Source organism: Denticeps clupeoides, chromosome 3, assembly GCF_900700375.1.
Source record: "Denticeps clupeoides chromosome 3, fDenClu1.1, whole genome shotgun sequence".
NCBI lineage: Eukaryota > Metazoa > Chordata > Actinopteri > Clupeiformes > Denticipitidae > Denticeps > Denticeps clupeoides.
Window position 1 is genome coordinate 16367302 of NC_041709.1, and position 18956 is coordinate 16386257.

General features: G+C 41.0%; 2 protein-coding genes across 12 annotated transcripts in view; one reads left to right on the forward strand and one right to left on the reverse strand.

Moving 5' to 3' along the window:
• Window positions 1-15: 15 nt before the first annotated feature.
• LOC114786607 (ras-related protein Rab-3C-like) lies at window positions 16-15725 on the forward strand. Its single transcript, XM_028973834.1, has 5 exons — window positions 16-178; window positions 1675-1884; window positions 10207-10325; window positions 12610-12734; window positions 13023-15725. The coding sequence occupies exons 1-5, from the start codon at window positions 155-157 to the stop codon at window positions 13211-13213; spliced, it is 669 nt and encodes a 222-aa protein (XP_028829667.1). The 5' UTR covers window positions 16-154; the 3' UTR covers window positions 13214-15725.
• A 244-nt stretch (window positions 15726-15969) lies between these two features.
• The window catches only part of LOC114785254 (cAMP-specific 3',5'-cyclic phosphodiesterase 4D), a 99008-nt gene continuing 96021 nt past the window's right edge, over window positions 15970-18956 (reverse strand). For all 11 annotated transcript variants that reach the window (XM_028971216.1, XM_028971215.1, XM_028971217.1 and 8 more), the window contains one exon: window positions 15970-18900. In XM_028971216.1, coding sequence (XP_028827049.1) covers window positions 18463-18900 — 438 coding nt within the window. In that variant the 3' untranslated portion in view covers window positions 15970-18462. The remainder of the gene's footprint in view (window positions 18901-18956) is intronic.

Consider the following 18956-nt stretch of genomic DNA (forward strand, 5'->3'; position numbering starts at 1 on the left):
ACAGTAGGGCGTCATTGTGCGCTCCCTTCACGGCTTGAAAGAAGAGGACAGCTCCGCTGCTGATCCTCAGAGGGCAAGGAGGCGCAGCAGCATCCCCGGCTACCGCCGAATAAACACACGATTTGGGGGGGAAATAAAAACGAGCCCGACAAGAATGCGACAGGACAGCACCTTGCAGGTCAGTGGATTATATTTGCTCAATTAGAAACCGATAAATAAATATTCGGTATTACGGAACAAGCCAATGCCGTTTAAACAACGACTATCCAGTCAAAAATAGAAATAAGGGGGGGAAACGTTTATTTCCCCTTTCAAGCTTTTAAGAATCCTCGCGAAACCATACGAAGCCTACCCAAAATATACGGAAATAACTGTTAGAGGAAAACACACCCTAGTGGGGGTGGGGGAGTATTTATTTGTGGTGAAAGCATATGGTCCGGTGTTATATCTGAAGCACCACGGCATTACAGCAAATACTCTTCCGTGTCGTGAACCCACATGCGATGGGCGTCTCGTCCATCTTTTTTTTTTTTGTCGTATCCCTCCATTTGGGCAAAAGTTTCACAGCTGATGGCCACTGGTGACCATTTCTTTGTACTGTGTATTAAAAAAAAAACCTGATTATGCACTCATCGATTAAGCCACAATTGTGGTATAACCATCTGTTTCACATGTAAGGAGGCCGATGTTCCCCCGCTCGTTGCCTGAAATAACCGAGAGGCTGCGACGTCGTACGCCCTGACGCGCGTGCCCCGCGTTTAACTTTTCCCCCGGGCGCGCGCACCGACACTTCATAATTCATAAGCGCTGGAAGCGGTGACCGCGACCGCCACGCGTCACGTGACGCCGCAAAGCGACAGCGCCGTTCGGAGACGCGTTATAATATAGGCAAATATAGGTCTCAATTGACATTTTATTTCCATAAAAATATGATCTTTTTGTTGAAATGTTGGCTTCATCACATAGTACAGCGATGATTCATAATATACACACACATATATATGCATATACACACACACACACACATGAAAGGCACGTCTGCAAGCACCACCTCAATCTGACATTGACAGACCAGCTGAAGGCCAGTGGTGCTGAGAGTGCTGGTGACTGGAATGGAGCGTATACATTCGGTCACGTTTTTTTTTCTAAATGATGGGGGCTGAATTTAAATGAATTCACTTTGCCGAGAGGTGGATCAGCTTGAAAATATCCCTGCAAGAAACATTGTGCTTGCACTCAGCTTCTCGCACGGCCCGTGGCTGCAGGCGATTGGACCACTAGTCTGGCCTTGAGCCCACTGCCACATCCAAGCCTCCTGCGCGCCTACTGTCACATACGGGCCGCTGATTTAAGTGCAAGTTATGTGATGTCGACACAGCAATAAAATTGATTGTTCAAGGGCTGCACTTAATTAAAGTAAATATTGGCAACACAACGGCTGTGCTATGTGGGAATATCACGACTGGTTAAATAGGATTTTATTTAAGGCAAAGAGCAAAGAATAAATAGTACTGTAAAGACTTAAGATAAACTAAACTACAGAGAGAAAATACGAAGCTCTCTTGTTTAGTTGTATTTCGTCAATTTCATAGATTTAAACATTTAGTTATCCCTAAAATCAATAGTGACCAGAAGTTCTCTTTATTTTTCTTTATTATAAATATTTCTTAATAGATGGCTGCGCCTCAGAAGGACGGCTCCGACCAGAACTTTGATTATATGTTCAAACTGCTGATCATTGGGAACAGCAGCGTGGGAAAGACGTCTTTTCTCTTCCGCTACGCTGACGACTCCTTCACATCAGCTTTCGTCAGCACCGTGGGCATCGATTTCAAAGTCAAGACCGTCTACAAGAATGACAAGAGAATCAAGCTTCAGATTTGGGTGAGTCACCAGGCCTTGGACTGACCTTGTCTTAGGAATTTGCTGTTTGATTTCCTGCCTTGACAATATAAGCCTTCAGTGCATTAATTGTGTGCTGATTACTGATCACCTATATTAGTATTATTTCTTATTATCAAACTCAATGATCTTTCATCCATGCCTTCTGTCAGCCTTCAACCTCACCAGATAACATAATCCATGGAAATAGGCCTGCAGCTACAAGGGTCAAGGTCAGATACACAGGGTTAGGCTCCAAATCAGGGCAGGACCATTAAATTGATTCAGGGAAATCATTATGTCAGCCGTCCATTTCTGTTACAGCATTTGAATGGGTCTAGACCAGATATGCAGTTTTTTGAGTTCTTTACTCCGATGAATGTGAATTTGGGATCTAACCAATGACAAACATGATAGCCGGACGAGGGGACATGACATTTCGCACCAGATGGATGAACGGCAGTGTCACTTTGAGTCTTTTGGATCCAGTGTGCCGTTCAGAATGCCACTGTAATAATAATATATAAAAGCCTGTCGTCTTACTGACTGCAGAGTTTTGTCTTATAAACAGATGGGATTTTTTTGTTTACTTATTTTTTTTATCTTTTTTTTGCATGAGAGAGTGCATTTGTCAGCTATTATTCATGCCTTTCACCCGCCACTAATAGCAAGATGGATCTTTTTATGCGATTCGTGTTGACGTCCATCATTTCACATTGGGTAAAATGGATGTCAGTCATGCTAATGGGCTGCTTCTTACATGTGTTTTCACTTTAGTGTGACATTTCAATGGTGCCCTATTTTTAGCCCCTACATTTAGAGTTTGCCAAAGCTCAAAACCATATTGAACTCATTGTCTTTATGTCTTTAAGCACAATTTAACATACAGACAAAAGTTGTCATGAGTAAACTGTTTAATAATAGCTTATTGTGGGCTGTTTGAATAAAAAAGAATCACTGTATGTGAAGCCTTTATTTGTCATTAAGTTGCCATGGCCCCCACTTTGTGGCAGATATATAGCCAGGTCTGCAGTTTGAGGGCAATGATGTAAGCAGTGCAACGTAGAGCCGACAAATTTCATCCTGAAATCCTGCATGCTGTAAGATGAACTGCTGGAAAGAATGGTATCGCTATTCATCTTCTGCTATTTTTACATGCAGCCGTCCTACTAGAGGGGCTCTTGTGGGAAAATGTTGGGAGAGACAGGAGAGGTGAACTTTTTTTTCTCTTTAACTCAGCTTCAGTGAAAGTGAAGTGATTGACATTGTGAAACACTGCAGCACAAGGAAATGTGTCCTCTGTATTTAACCCATCACCCGTAGTGAGCAGTGGGCATCTATGGTGGACGGTATTCGATCTGGCAACCTTCCGATTACGGGTCCGTTTCCTTACCCGCTAGGGTAACCACTGCCCCAGAATCATGAATCATGACTCGGAATCATGTCTTCCTTTTGAATCCTGCTGTGTCATTGCAATGTTTCGTCAACGTTCTGTCCTTTTACCTTTTGTGTTGGTGTGTATTGTTTCAGAAATGATGGAACATTACAGGTTTGCATTTACATTTACATTATCAGTAGATACAGGGACAGTCCCCCTGTAGGCCCACATGATTCAACCTGTCTAATATGGAGCTAAGTAACATGTGGGAAAAGGAAGGGCTGCAGCCAGGAGCTAAGCTGTTTTCAGTAAAAGTTCTAATAGCCGTTTCTAGATAGATGTCGTTGTTGATATTTGATCAAGAATTCTGTATAGTATAGACTGCAACCGTGTAAACCGTGTACTTGTAAACTGCATTATCTTAATTTTAGCTTTTCCAGGACTACGCAGACATTTACAATTCTAGCTCTTTCCACGTTCCATTGTTTGATGACATTGGCCGATCTTTGTTGTTTTGGCTCTGAGAAGAGAGCTGTTCTATTGTCTGCCTGCTCAGAGTGCATCAGCTCATCTGCTAAATGAAGTGCGCACTCTGTCTGCCTGTAATTTATTGGCCCAGTGAAAGGATGAAGGACAGAGGCCGTGTGAGCTAGGAATCAATGAAGAGCTCCTAATGCTGGCACAGGAATTACTGCTGGGAGCCGATTGGCCCATTGGCAAGTAGAGCGCTGACCTAGGCTGCTTTAATTACATGATTTTAATTAGAAAGGATAATCATGTTCCTCCATTTGCCACATGTGAATGAACATACATACATAATGTGCCAAACAATTAGGATGGTTCTATATTGATCTATAGAAATCGTTAGTATTGGTTTATTAATTTTTAGGATGCTCTAGGACCATACTAAAGTCAATTAAGTCTATTAGGTTAACTTAATCGATGTCTTTGCTAACTGCCCCATTTAATAATTTGAAGATTTTTTTTGCTACAAAAGGCTATGCATTTAAGGGCATTCTCACACAATATTTATATTTAATTTGTGCTTTCGAGGTGATGGACGATCATGAGCCATGTGTGGTAACTTCAGACGTGCAGTACATCAGATCCTGGAGGACAAGGAATGAATGACCTGTCTCCTTTGATGCATGTGAAATCAGCTGACTGCTTTTTTTCCAACTGTGCATCCCAATGGTTGCCTAGGGAATACAGCACATCAGCAGAAATGCTGGCTGCCTCGCCTTCACATTGATAGCTGTGACGGGAAATCTCGTCCATCCAGAGGAACAAGCTGATGGAGGAGCTGCTGTGAGTCGAACCCCCGGGGGCATATGACAAAGAGACCAAAAGCTGCCTTCCTTATCCATGACATTAATGGACAAAATAAATGAAAAACAGTCACTGTTTTGAGCTGTGGAATAAAATAGATAAAAATTATCAGTGGATTATACAAATAATTTTACTTTATGCAATGATCTCATTTTCATATAAAGTTTTCTAATTTCCATGTTGTCACATCGTTTTTCAGCAACACTACAATAACAGGCCGGGTGAAATTTTGGATACTTTTAGATACTTTCCCATCGCTTTTAGTGTATTGATTTAATAACTAAAAGATTTCTGGGCATACCTCAGCCATGTGAATCAATATGCATATTTCATATTTAATCCAATAAAAACGTTGCATGTTGCATTTGGAGTCACTGCTGTGATTTGGCTCAGACTTGAGACAAAGAAAAGTATATTGCATATTGCAACCAAAAACACAGTAAAGCGCAGGGTTTTGCATTTTTTAAATCAAAATCAAATTGGACAACAAATCTTTTCCTGTGTCTGAGGATGACATTACGACGTGATGTGTGATAATAAAATTCTTTTTTTTTTATGTACCTTTGATTTGCAAAAGATTAGCTGTTTCCACTGCTAGTCTGATGGTTTGAGCCTTGTGCCTAACCTTATACTGATCATCATTTTTGAATGACAATGTTTATGGCAGTACCAGAAGATTTATAACTTTTTTATTTACACCTGAATTCCATGTAGGATAATTCCGTAAAAATTACGCCTTGGTTGTTGAATTTGGTTGTGATCAGGCCTGATTGATATAGCCCATCCTTTGTATGAATAACCAGATTTTGTGCCGTGTTTCTCTCTAACTGTGATTTCATTACTGCACTGCAATGGAAGAGACTCAGAGTTTGATTTCAGTGAGGTCATCTAGGCACTTCCTCTGCCATTAAAGAGAAAAGGCCCAATTCATCACAGTCATTTAAGCATTAATATATAATTGATTTGATCTGCAGTATCAAGGCTTATCTTAAATATCTTCACACATGTTTGGCTTAGTTGTGTACATGGTCCCAGGATGTTTGAGATGTAGGATGATAAAGAAAGAGAGCTAAATGGAGGGGGAGATAGGGCTTGTGGTATATTGACTGGAACGGGTTTAAATCACCCTGAATGAGGCTGGGTGGTATGTAATTATTTCTAATACCCAGAATAGAGAGCACATGGGCCAGTACCAGTGGCCTTGTTTTGTTTTGTTTGTTTTTTTTTGTTTTTTTTGTGTGTGTTCAAATGTTTTTTTGTTTGTTGTTGCTGTAAATGCAGTGCAATATGAGGTCAAGTGGTGTCTCCATCCATTATTGTCGTGCCCGAGGGGTGAAGAGAGGAAACGATGAACGGGTTGAAAAAAAAATTGACAATTTATTGCAGGGAGATACAAAAGGGAAAAAGGTCACAGATAATCCACCCCAACATGTGGTGTAAAAAGGGGGTCTTCTCAGTCTGTGAGGTCATCTAGGCACTACCTGCAATTCTGCTACCTGCGGTCACACGCCCTCCAAGTACGCTAAGTCACCGGAGAACCTCATGGCTACACATGATCCTGTTTGGCACATTAACAGTCACTTGTCATAGACAAGAGACGGCAGCACACAGACACGCAGGACAGGGGAACACCTCGGGTTCGCGTTGGAGGATAGCCCTGTATAGGCCTACCCTGATGCTCTTTACACCTGGGACGATCCCTATTCGTGCCAAAGGGCACTAGGCAGGAAACATGACAAAGCAACCTCACCCCTGAAGTGCGAGAAAGGACACGCCAAGTGCAACACTACAGGATTGGGGTTTACCCAGGAACCCGCGGCTAAAGGCGGAGCCAGCTCGCACATGACAGTTACATTACATTACAAGGTCATGTTGTGTTTTAAATCTGCAGAACCACCAAAGCAGATGACAGGCATGTCAGCTATTGGTGCAGCATACACCAGTCTTATGACATTATCTTTGTGGCAAAGGCGTCATACAGGTCCCTCGGTAGCCAGAGAATCAGCTCAGCCCCGCAAACTGTGAAAACCCGAATAGCTTGCAGGACTTGCACTTCTTATCAGCATTAGACAAATGACTGTGGCGGTCGTTTTCCATAGCTTGCTCTGCAGCAAAACCCGACAGGCTCACTTTTGCAAAAGGCTATATGCTCCACACATTTTTACTTCACTGGAAAATTGGTCTCGGCCTTGGAAAAATACATTTTTATAACTATGTAAACTAATGGGCTATAATTGAGGTTGCTTGAAGGCTTTTCCTGCTGACCACTAGTAATGAGTGTGGAGGGGTCTACCCCTTTTTTTAAGCCCTATTTGTACTAATTAGAGTTCTTTAACTCTGTGTATGTGAAGAAACACATTCAATCGATCACAAAGATAGCGGGTGGCCTGCTTTAGAATTAGCAGCACAAAATGTACGTTGGTTTGATGGCCAACGTGTGGTCTGTCCCCGGCCTTTTCCCGTCTGATGACTTCTCTTCCGTCTGTCTCTCTTCCTGTCTGATAAGGAGGCCATCATCTGCAGGGAGAGATCACAGCAGCTTAGCTTCAGGGTGTATTTTTTCCTTCCTATCATGGTACATTGTGAGAGTGAGACTGTTAGACTGGTGACAAAGCTGATTCAGTTGCGCTGAGTTCTTTTTAGGATGGGTTAGGGTTAGTGAATTTTTCTTTGGTGATGAATAATTCTGAAAGATTCAATTGTTGCATTAGCCTGTGTTTTTTCATATTTTCTGGTTCTGCAATCTAATTACAAAATGCAAAGCTTTGGAAAAATAATTGAGATTCACACACCTCAGCCATTTATATTATTTTATATTATTACACAAAGAGCAGCTGTTGCTGATATGTTACTAGGTAACAGATTTGGTTGCACGACTGATCTTCAACCTTCCCATATTCTCCCACACCACCCCTCTGCTACGTTCCCTCCACTGGCTCCCAGTAGCTGCACGCATCAGATTCAAAATACTGATGCTGGCATACAAAGCCAAACATGGAGTAGCACCATCCTACCTCACAGCCCTTATTACACCTCGCACTGCACCTCGTATACTCCAACACTGCCTGCCTGGTCCCTCCATCTCTGAAAGTAAAAGGAAGACATTCTTCTAGACTCTTCTCTGTCTTGGCCCCTCGGTGGTAAAATGAACTTCCCCACGAGGTCAGAACAGCTCAGTCACTGAATATTTTCAAACGGCAGCTCAAGACCTTCCTCTTTAGAGAATATTTAGATTAACATGTAACCTTCTTATTGTCTAACTTATGTACAGAATCTACAACAAGAGTGAATAAAAAGATTGTATTCATAATTGGGGGTCCTAGTGACCCAGAATGAATCACTTAATTGATGGTAACATGAAAGCACGTTGTAATTCGCTCTGGATAAGGGCGTCTGCCAAATGCCTTAAATGTAAATGTAATGTATATGTTAATGAGCAAGATTAGTGCATTACTGTAAATTTAATCCTACTGTCATCAGAACAGTGACTTCAGCATTGATCTGTTCACTTCTGCACAGTAGATGAACTGGCCATATGAGTGTTTGAATGAGTGTGAGTATGGTATGTGCCCCGGGGGTGGGGCACTCAACCTTGGATTGGGACCCTCAGATGGTCTTATTGTTCACAAATTTCATGTTCAGTGTACTTTATAAAAATATTTCTGAATTTGTGTTGAATTCTAAACAATTTGTGTATTGTGGACAAAATAGAAAATTCATGATGCATTGATTTATCTGTTTAATGCTAATTAACACTATTATTATTACAGCAATTAATGCAAGATACAGTATTGGCCTGAAGACAAGGTGATGCAAATATATAACAACAATTTTACAAAATATAACATTACAAAATGTTATATTTGGTTGTAAAATACGACACCCCTTTTTCAAGCCTACTCAGACATTTTTGGTATTCTTGAAAAAGGCAGATTGCACTACATCTCTGTTGTGTTATATTTGGGCCAAGACAGAGAGCCGTTTAAAATCCTTTGTCTAGTAGCCTATTCTTCACTGTTCTCTACATCTTGTATTCAGCTGAATGAAACCCTCGACTCTAAGCCATGCTTCACACAATTTACATGACTTGAAAGTGCTGAATAGACTGACCAGGATGAGCAACCTGCTTACACTGGGCTCAGAAGTATTTTCTGTGCTTAACGATCCATTGATTTTTCTCGTGTTCGCTCTGTGGGGAAAGGTACGGTCAATTATCGTAGCCCCACTTTCTACTTCGGCTCTACCTCTATCTAGCTCCATGAAGAAAACCATCACCATGGTAACACTGAGGTTAATGTGGCCAATTTTTAGTTTGTACATCACTGTCCAGGCCATCTGGGAGATGAAAAGCAGGTTTGCTTCTATCCTACTCAAAGACTGTGACTGCGATGTCTTATTGTGACACCAGGAAGTGGGACGACAAGTGGGCGAGCAGGTTGGAGGACGAGGAAGACGTTGACGTCAGCTGCGAAGAGGTGTGGGAGGATGACACGGAGTTCGCATCACCCATCGTAGACCAGCAAGGAACATTGTGCCTGGTTAAGCTGGTGGAAGAGGGAGAGAGGGAGTGAGAGGGAGTCGCCATTCAGATACTGCGCTGCCGGTCCTGCCTTGCAAGGAACTGGCATCTCCAGTTCCAGTCGCGGACTCGCCAAACCTCTGCATGGATGTTCCCCAGCAGGATGGCAGCACAGCAACTGCACCTCGGCCCACTGCAGAGAGCATCCATCATTCCTGGCACCAGCTACCCGTGCACGCCCCCCAACATTTCCTTGCAAGTCATCAGTTTTCGCCAACATCCAGCAGCCCCTGAATCCAGCTCCCCAGGGGAGCTGACCACGGCTGCCTTCACCATCCATGCTCTACATACCACCAGCAGCAAATCACCCTGCCTCTTGCAGGTGCTGCCAAGCATGCCCAACAGACACAAGCAGCCACCAAGGAGTAGTCCTCCAAAGTCCCCTGTAGTGAGGGGAGCAGTGCCGGCTGGTGGTGAGAGGGTTCTATCTCCCCTTTTCCTGACTCTGTCATTCGCCAGTCCCGGGCATGGTGGCTTGGCCACAGCCACCATGGAGTCCATCCTTGAGAGCCGCCTCAAGGACACTGAGTACCACAGAGCTTCTGCTCCTGCTGACTGCCTGAAGGAACAGTCTTGCTGGTTGGTAATCGGTCTCCGGTCAGTCCAGGACCGCCTCCCTGCACGATGGTACTGTGACGCCCCAGGGCCATTAGCCAATCACAGCTGGTGCTGAGGCACTTAATTAAGGAGTCCTGAGCAATCTCAGCTGAAGGCATGATAACTCAGGACTCCTTAAAAGAAAGTTCGGCAGCAGCCTTCCAGGTAAGTTGGTGTTCCTGGCCTTATGCTACACAACTTTCATGTTCTGTTTTTCAGGCCAGTTTGGAGTTTCCTTTGTGTTTTTCATAGGTTATTAAATCCCTGTTATTCCAGATGTCCCATTCCTGTGCTTCTTAGGATTCACTTTTTTTGTCTTTCTCTACTGTGTGTTCATTGATTCAAGGGGAAACACACTAATACGTGCCCTTTTGATCACTCCAGAGAGCCAAATTACAAATATAAACAATAACTCAACTATGTTTTTCTTTTTTCTTTTCAGGATACGGCAGGCCAGGAGCGCTATAGGACCATAACAACTGCGTATTACCGTGGAGCCATGGGGTTCATTCTCATGTATGACATTACCAACGAGGAGTCCTTCGGGGCGGTGCAGGACTGGTGAGTAGGCTTGGCACGAGCAGGCTGTAACCTCATCTCTGCCAGTAAGACATAGGCATCTGCTCTGTGGGTGGGCATGGCAAGCAGTTGATCAGTGACAGGGATCTGTCCTACCAATACCTACCACAACTAATCTAAGGAAGGATGCCCAGGCTCGTTGATGAGTGAGGACTGATGCCCAGCCTATCTGGTCTGATCACTGAGAAAATGTTGCACAAATTGCTGTGGCCAAAATCAAATGAAAGTTTAGGCCAGGTTCAAAATTTTGTGTCCAGGTTAAGTTAAGGCTTTGCAATAGACTCATTTGGCATTTGGAACTAAAGAGAGTTGTTATACAAAGAGGATCATACAAAGGTCACACAAAGAAATATAACACATTGAAAACAGGTGCAAACAACAAAGAGATGTCCAATCTACAATGTCCTTATCACAAAACAGCAAAAGCTAAACAAGATGTATACATTATGAAGGGATAGCCAGTGTTATCTATAAGGACTTGTTCACACAGATGTCTGAACCAGGCATTTTTCTGGCATTAGTGCCATTAGTGGCGTCACAATAGCGTGGACTGAACGCCGACCTTTTTTCTGCTCCAAGTGTCCACACGGCCTGGTTGGCTGCACATTCGGATGGAATCTTGGTGGCAATTGGCAATCGAATGCATCCACAAAACGCAGAAAAAGGCACATATGGCATTCTGATGGCATTAATTCCGAATGTCTGTGTGGATGAGGCCTAAAGGGCCAGTGGATATGAAGGTTCATCACTGCAACTCCCTAAATAGACACATTAGAGGATTGGTTTGCTGAAGGGCCCTCTCGCCTACGTTTGAGCAGCTGATCTGAAGGGAATATCAGAGACCTGCAGACAAGATTGGAGACCTTTTATGCATTGTGTTGATAGCATAATGCAGTTATTTTACAGTTAAAATTCTTACAGTTTAACTGGATTTCCAGTGGACTGGAGGTGTTGTGGCTTTCTCTCTTTCAGGATTGTAACTGTTCTAAGCCTAATTACATGCTTGACATTTTTGTGTTTATCAGACTGATTGCGATTGACATATTGGAACAATTTTTTTTTGCAATCTTGATTAGCGGCAGTATTCTTTCAAGCATTTATCGGTGAAACAAAAATGCTCCACCAGCATACTGCCAGTCTGTGCCAGGGTGATTTTTATTTTTTGTGTTGGTGCCATGGTTGTGAGTTTGCTACTGTTACATCAAGATCAACTTACAAATTTTTAATACAACAAGTAGCCTACACACAGAAAAAGCTGGCTTGCTAGTAAGATGTAGCCTTGTTTGTGTGCTTCAAAGTTTAAATATTTCAGATCCAAACATCCAAAGGTTTATGACAATGTAACATTTTTGATGTAATTGTTATATATGTAATTGTGTTGCTGAGATATTAGTAGAAGTTAATATGCTAACCAGCTAGCAGCGGCCCATCCTGTGTTATATCGGCACTGTAATCCTCAAGAGATGATCTGGCTTTCATGCTAGTGTGTTCACACTTGCCAAAGCCATATTTACACATTATTTTGAAATAATTTAAGACAACAAGATAGCAAGACACATGCACGTGTGCTTTTATTTACCAGGAATTAATTGACGGCCATCACAGTCCCTTCATGATTCCTTCAGGTTTCTCTTCTCAGCTAGGGAAAATGAGCAGGGATGCCCTTCATTCATATTGGTTTTGACATCGAATTATTACATAGAGAAGAAATTTTGACAGTTACCAAAACAGATGACCAATGGAAATCTGGAGCACCACCCCTGAACGTGTAACTTGCTTAATGAGTGGTCCAAGTTGGTCTGCACGTTGTTAGAAGCACAATATGAGTTCTGTCTTCTTTTTTAAATTATGGGCTTCTTTTTTTCTGTGTTTTTTGCCCCATTACTTTCCAGCGTCACTGGCATCAGCGCCATTCTCTCTCCCTGTGAATCCGACTGAGCCTGACTGACAGCTGCTCTGTGCAAACTAGAGAGTTTGAGGCGTGACACAGCTGTAGACCTACTTTATCGTCTCTTTACATCAGATCTCCCAGAGGAAAAATGTCCTCCAGAGTGTCTGAATCTTACTAATGGGATGAGAAATAAGCATGCCTCTGTGTGGCTTTTTCATTGTTTGCTTCAAAGCTTTGAAATTGCATCACAATTAATGTGATTAATGTATGGACCACATTAAAGACTTAATTTGGATATTCATTCTGAATCTGAACAAGCTGCATGATCTTACGCATTCATTTGCTAACAATCAGCTTCACATTGTTTTGAACCAGGTCAACCCAGATAAAGACGTACTCCTGGGACAATGCCCAGGTCATCCTTGTTGGAAATAAGTGTGACATGGACGAAGAGAGGGTGGTGTCTGTGGACAATGGCCGGCTCCTGGCTGAACAACTGGGTAAATGCAATGCATTTCAGTTTTGGAAGCGGCAGATATTAATTTCACACATTGTTATAATGACTGTTATTGGAAAAAATAATGCATCTTTCATCATGTGATCATGCTGTGCATAGTTCTACTGTGAAAACTTTAGCACAACAGTCAGACGATGATGAAACACATTTTATTTGTGCCACAGAGCCGCTTTGCACATCGTCTTAGTTGTAAAGCTCTTTGGTATATGACATGGCAACATTACTCCTGAAGACTAACTCTTCTTTCTTTCCTGTCCATCTCATGTTAAAGGATTTGAATTCTTTGAGACAAGTGCCAAGGACAACATCAACGTGAAGCAAACCTTTGAGCGCCTGGTAGACATCATCTGTGATAAGATGTCGGACAGTCTAGAGAGTGATCCTGCGGTCACCACAGGATCTCCAACAGCCAGACTGACAGAAAACCCACCGCCCCTACAGCAGCCCAACTGCGGCTGTTAGTTCTCACGCAAGCTGCTATGAAGTGTGTGTGTTTGTGTGTGCGTGTGTATAATTACCAAAATTCTCTGTTCTATTCTAGAAACGTAAAAACCTTTAATGTACTAGAGTCATATCTTACGCTCTAATTTAAGGTGCCTAGTTTCACTATTTTTCTATTCTTCTGTAGGACATTGTCAACATGCCCTGGTAGCCTGTATTATATAATATTGTAATGTAGCCTGTTATTTCTTCAGGGGAAAAGTTTCCACGGGACACACTGTTTTTTTTTCAGGTGTTGAACAGCCATCTTGTAGTTTTTTTTTTTTTCAGATTTCATGCTCTAAAAGTTTCTTAGTCATGTCTGCTTCTTGACATAGCATGGAGTCCAGCACATTAGAATGTGCCAGATTCACTCGCGCACACACTGCCCCCTTCCCCCATGGCCTGTGCATTTGCACGAATGCCCCATGCTGGGCTGTGATTGGCTGGCATACTGGACTATTTCCTTGTTTGTCCATGCAAACCATGCAATCCTCATTAGACTTACATGCATTAATTGTGCCAAGACAAAATAGAGGTGTATAAATGCAATGTGCTATTAAAATTATTGTTAACAGTATTTATGCTGTAAATATGTTAACTTTGACAACTCTTTCACATATATATGTGTGTCTGTGTGTGTGTATATAGAGAGAGAGGAATGTCAAAGTTACACACACACACACACACACACACACACACACATGCATACATACATAAACATTGCCTGTATATCCCCTATATATATATCCATATATTCATTTCATGCAAATATTCTTATCCACTTGGTGTGCTTTATGTTGGTTTATATGAAGCTACACAAAGCAGTTTATTGAAATCAAGTTGTCTGGCAAAACACTGGAATGAAGAACAAATACCAAGCATTGGGTTTTGGAAAAGATTCAGTTCATATATAGTTACAGTAGTACAAAGACAATGTATAATACAGTTTTCATCTAAACTCCATGAATAAGTGAATACGTTAGAATTTTAGATTAAATGTATTGTCTGGCTAGGTTGTTGGTACACTATTAGATATTAGACGCCAAGTGAGAACCCTAGGAATATGTGTGTATTATATGGTCTTGTATTATATGGTGACAGTGCTCATTTTTATAAATTCAGACTGTTCTCTATTGCAATGGCACTTAGCATACTTTTAGAAAAAGTGCATGAAACAGACTGGAACATCCTGTACATATACGCCTATATCCTTATCTATACTCATATTGATTTTATTTATGCATCCTCAATCGCTTTGGGGTGCAGTGGGCCAATAAGTGCAATATTTTGGAACCTTTTCTTGTATATAGTCTCCTCCTTACAGTAGACAAGTCAGTATCTTTGTGTCGAGTAAATGGAATAAATGCAACCTCTAAATGTGCCAAGCTGATTTGCTCACTATATGTACTGTACCTAATCTGCCAGTCCCTGTGATCATAATTAAGTGGGTAGATTTCATTGTACAGTTTATAAATAATAAATTAGAATAAATAATTTATGTATATACTGAATGAATGTGAAATGTGCTGTTGGTGTGTGTCTCCCCTGCAGCTGTTACATGACTTTTTGTGCCAATGGAGTCATAATTTCACATATTATTTTTATGTCTTTTTTTAAAAAATGTAATTGACCGAGAGTTTCTCATTCCTGGTCCTCAAAGCCCCCATCCTTCTGGAAGCGCTGGGTTGTTCCATGTTACTTCGATTAAAGAAGGGTAGCAGAGAAGATGATGGGTGAGAGAAGTGGGTGAGGACAGGGTTGAGACTCTCTGCATCAGGTCAACAAATGAATTCAGCATCATCAATAAAAATACAGAAAAGGTTGCACTAGTAAATCTGCGCTAGTAAAAGATGTGAGATGTGTTATTTGCAGTTAAAATGCTTTAGAAGTTGGTCTGACTCACTTAGTCATTTTACTATTATATAAAATAAAGGAGTTTGCATGAATAGAATTTTAAGAGGAAATATATATAAATACACATAATATTTAACTGGCGACCGGTTTGATGCATTGCATTTGATTTAAGCATATTTATTTTTCGCAACATGTTGGTGTCAAAACTCCAGCCTTATCCTCGCTAATGCTGTCACATCACTGGAAGCACAAAGAGCTGCAAAGATCTTTCTGTGATTGGTAGAATAAAAAAAAAATATGAGCAGTGCAAGCACAGTACTAAGTGCTAACATAGTAGGCTACACAACTAGTCTGATCATGTACAAGGATATGGAGGAGCGTTTACCTTATGTCTTATACTGTGGTACATAACGGTGGTTTATTCTGTCCTGATTATTGATTCAGCATCAGAAGTAGAATATAAATGTTTGTATCCGAATAATCAAAGTATATATATGGTATATTTATATTTGTTCTCTTTTTGTTGTACAACCTTTTCTTGAACTGGGCAGTTTGTCTGTGTGTGATGAATGTAATATGTGTGTAAATGTTAAAACAAAAAAAAATATGCTCATAATAAACCTATGGTTACACTGTCTATTCTTCTGTGCGATAAGAATTGGACGAGAATGCTACCCTGGTTATTTTCCAATATAAGTGATAATTTCTTCATATGGTGAATTTCACTGTGAAGCAGCCTGTTTTTTTTTAGTCACCATAAGGTGGCGCTGAACCTTTTCATGTGCGACGACAAACGCAAGCTCAATTTGAGAAATAATATAAAAAAAAAAATGGAATATTGACACTACATACTCTGAATAAAACCAGAAATGTAACACATGCAGTCTGAAACCCATGCTTTAATTTATTTGCATATAAAAATGTATACCTTAATTGAAATCTTGGAGAAGAATCTACAGTACTGTCTCAGTATCATAGGAGGAATTCAAATAATTGTGAAAGACAAAATAATAATAAAATAAATAAGTCTTGTGGTACAGTCAAAATATCCCTTTTAATCATTCTGAAATACCAATAATAATAATAATAATAATAATAATAGCCATTGGCTTTGGTCCAGGGCTGCTAAAATCTACAGTTTGCGTGTCAGAAAACAGACGACTCCCCACACAACTTCTACAGATCCTCAGGTAAGGTCTTGTTTGTTCAGGCAGTCTTAAAGGCAGTCTACTATTGCATTCCACTCTTGTTGCAAAAATAATCTTAATCCAGGCAATATGGAATAATGTTTAGTCTTGCACCAGTTCCAAAAAAAAAAAAGATGCACTAAAGTGATGTACTGAAAGCTTCGGCCTAAGAACATAGTGCTTATTATGCAATAGTAGGGAGCGCAGATATTACCTTCCTTAGGTCATTCGCTCTAATGCAACGCAGGAAAGGAAGGGAAAAAAAATACGAAAATCATTGTTTTCATTTAAGGCACAGCCCTGAAGCCAAATACCAGTGGCCTTCATTTATCATACTGTTTGGCTTCTCCAGAAATAAGGTTACTACTTTTTTTCTTCTTTTTTTTTTTTTTTGCGAATAGTAATCTAACATTGGGTAGATCTGAATAATAAACATTCTCTCATCTAGAGTTTTTTAAATACAGCAACACCATCGCCATAAGGGATGACAGAGTAAAAATCATTTACAATAAACATTACAATATGTACAATGTAATAAATACATGGTTGTAAACAGACAAACACAAGAATTTGTTACAGATAAGGTCATCTGGTGAAAAAAAAAAAAGAAAATGGCACAAAAATTTAACAATCGAATTTACAGAGCCAGTGCGCCTTAAAAAAGCTGAGTGAAGTTGGGCCTTTTTCTTCATTTTTGTGTTTACATACAAATAATTTTCACCTTTACTTCAACCAGAGAGGACCCCTAAAGACCTGCATGTCCGCATGATGTGTCTATGCTACAGTTTGTGTTCTACAGTACAGCTTTAATTTGTTGCATGGCAAAACAGCAACACGAAAAACTGAAACAATAAATATATATGTGTACATATATAGATATAAATATTGAAAATCAAAAGCCACTTGGATTCACTGTTGTGTTAAATATAGTGCAAGTGCAGCAAATGAGTGAGGTTTTGGCATGGAAAGAAACGGGTGAGTCTTCGGTTGGTTTTTGCTTCAGTATGTTCTCAGTAAGTCAAAGTATTCCGCATGTGTAGCAGAACACAGATGTCACTGGACTATGGGAAAAAAATTATGCTGTTCACACTCTGCCATGATGAGTGTGTTATATACAGAAATGGCAATATATGACGATCTGAAATGTATATGATTGTGAGATCCTCTGTCATCTGCCAAGGCAATTAAAAAGAAGTGTTTGCTCCTTTTTCCGTGTGTGTGTGTGTGTGTGTTACACGGATTTAACCAAAGTTGTGTCATTAGCCTCACCTAGTAAAAAGTCATATATTTGCAGATCAACAACACTGGAATAGCGTGTCATTAAAAACTATTTTCTAAAAATGTATTTGGTTGGGCTTACATCTAAAAAAAAAAAAAAAAAGTGAAGATGTTAACTTTCTATGACGTTTTCACTTGATGAAGTTGCCTCACCTGGATTGTAACTTTCTTGTCAGATAATTGGAGCAACTACACCATAAATTAAAAATAAATAACATCTTATGCAAGGTGAGCTTTTGCAAAGCGTATTAAATCTGCACAGTGCAAACACAAACCTTAGGACTGGCCAATAATAATAATAATATTAATAATGATAATAATAATAAAAACACCTGGAAGTCATTTCAATGTACAGTAATATTTCGAGGGTGTTTTGTCATTAATAAAAGTAACATCAAACATCGTACGACAACCATAAAAAAGTTGAGGAGACCTTGACAGCCGTTCTTTTAAGGAAGACTTAAATTTTAGGGGAAAAGGGGTCTCTTTCAGATCCGCCCGAATCCCCCCACTGACTCTGATGGTCAAGTCAGGTAGGGATGCATTTTAGGTGAATCTGAGACCGCTCGTGCAGAGACCAGCTTCAGAGGAGTGCCCGAGAACAGACACTCTGTCCCACTGCGCTTACAGGAACATGAAGTAAAAAAAAATAACTTAAACAAACATAAAGCAAAGAGGTTTGACCAAACATTATTCCTGAGTGCAAAAAAACTAGTACCAGAGTGTCTCTGTGTCCTCAAGTCTCCAGACAGTGGAGACGGTGAGGAGTGGCCAAGGCTATGAAGTGCAACATGCGCTTTGGAACTTTCTTTTTCAACATGATTATTAATTATTGTTATTATTACGACTATTGTTTGTGTGTCTTTTTAAAATGGCGCCAACCTGGGGAAGAGCCCCCCGCCCACACTGCTATGTGTCCGCAGCCTTCTGTTCCTCTGTGTGAGGCTCAGTGGGCGATGTCTCTTCTTCCCCATCCTCCTCTTCCTCCTCAACTTGCTCGTCTAGAGGGATCTCTGTGGACTCGGAGTCCTGAGTACAAAGGGTTTTGGAGTCACTACAGCTATTGTCCTCCTCCTCTTCCTCCTCCTCCTCCTGACTCCCACTATCCTTCTCCATGTCTGACTCTCCATCCTCCTCTAGCGTGAGCTCAAACTGGAACTTCTCAGCTGCGCCTGTCCGGCTGCTTTCTTGGGGTTCTTGTGGTGCCGGGGAGGGACTCTGGGGGATGGTGCTTTGGTACCACTCTCGGTTATCCTCCAGCATGTCCAGGATGTCTTGGGCATCAGGGTGTACCAGATCTGCCCATGTTTCCCACAGAGGGTGGACAATGTAGTCAATGAAGCCCACCTAGAAAGCAAGCCAGAAATAAAACATTAACATAAAGGAAGTGGTTTGGGTATGGT

Excerpts from the sequence above, each read along its gene's own strand:
- LOC114786607 (XM_028973834.1), top strand. The coding sequence starts at position 155 with ATGCGACAGGACAGCACCTTGCAG. Across the intron at positions 179-1,674 it reads GACAGGACAGCACCTTGCAG|ATGGCTGCGCCTCAGAAGGA; the intron begins GTCAGTGGATTA and ends ATTTCTTAATAG. Across the intron at positions 1,885-10,206 it reads GAATCAAGCTTCAGATTTGG|GATACGGCAGGCCAGGAGCG; the intron begins GTGAGTCACCAG and ends TTTTCTTTTCAG.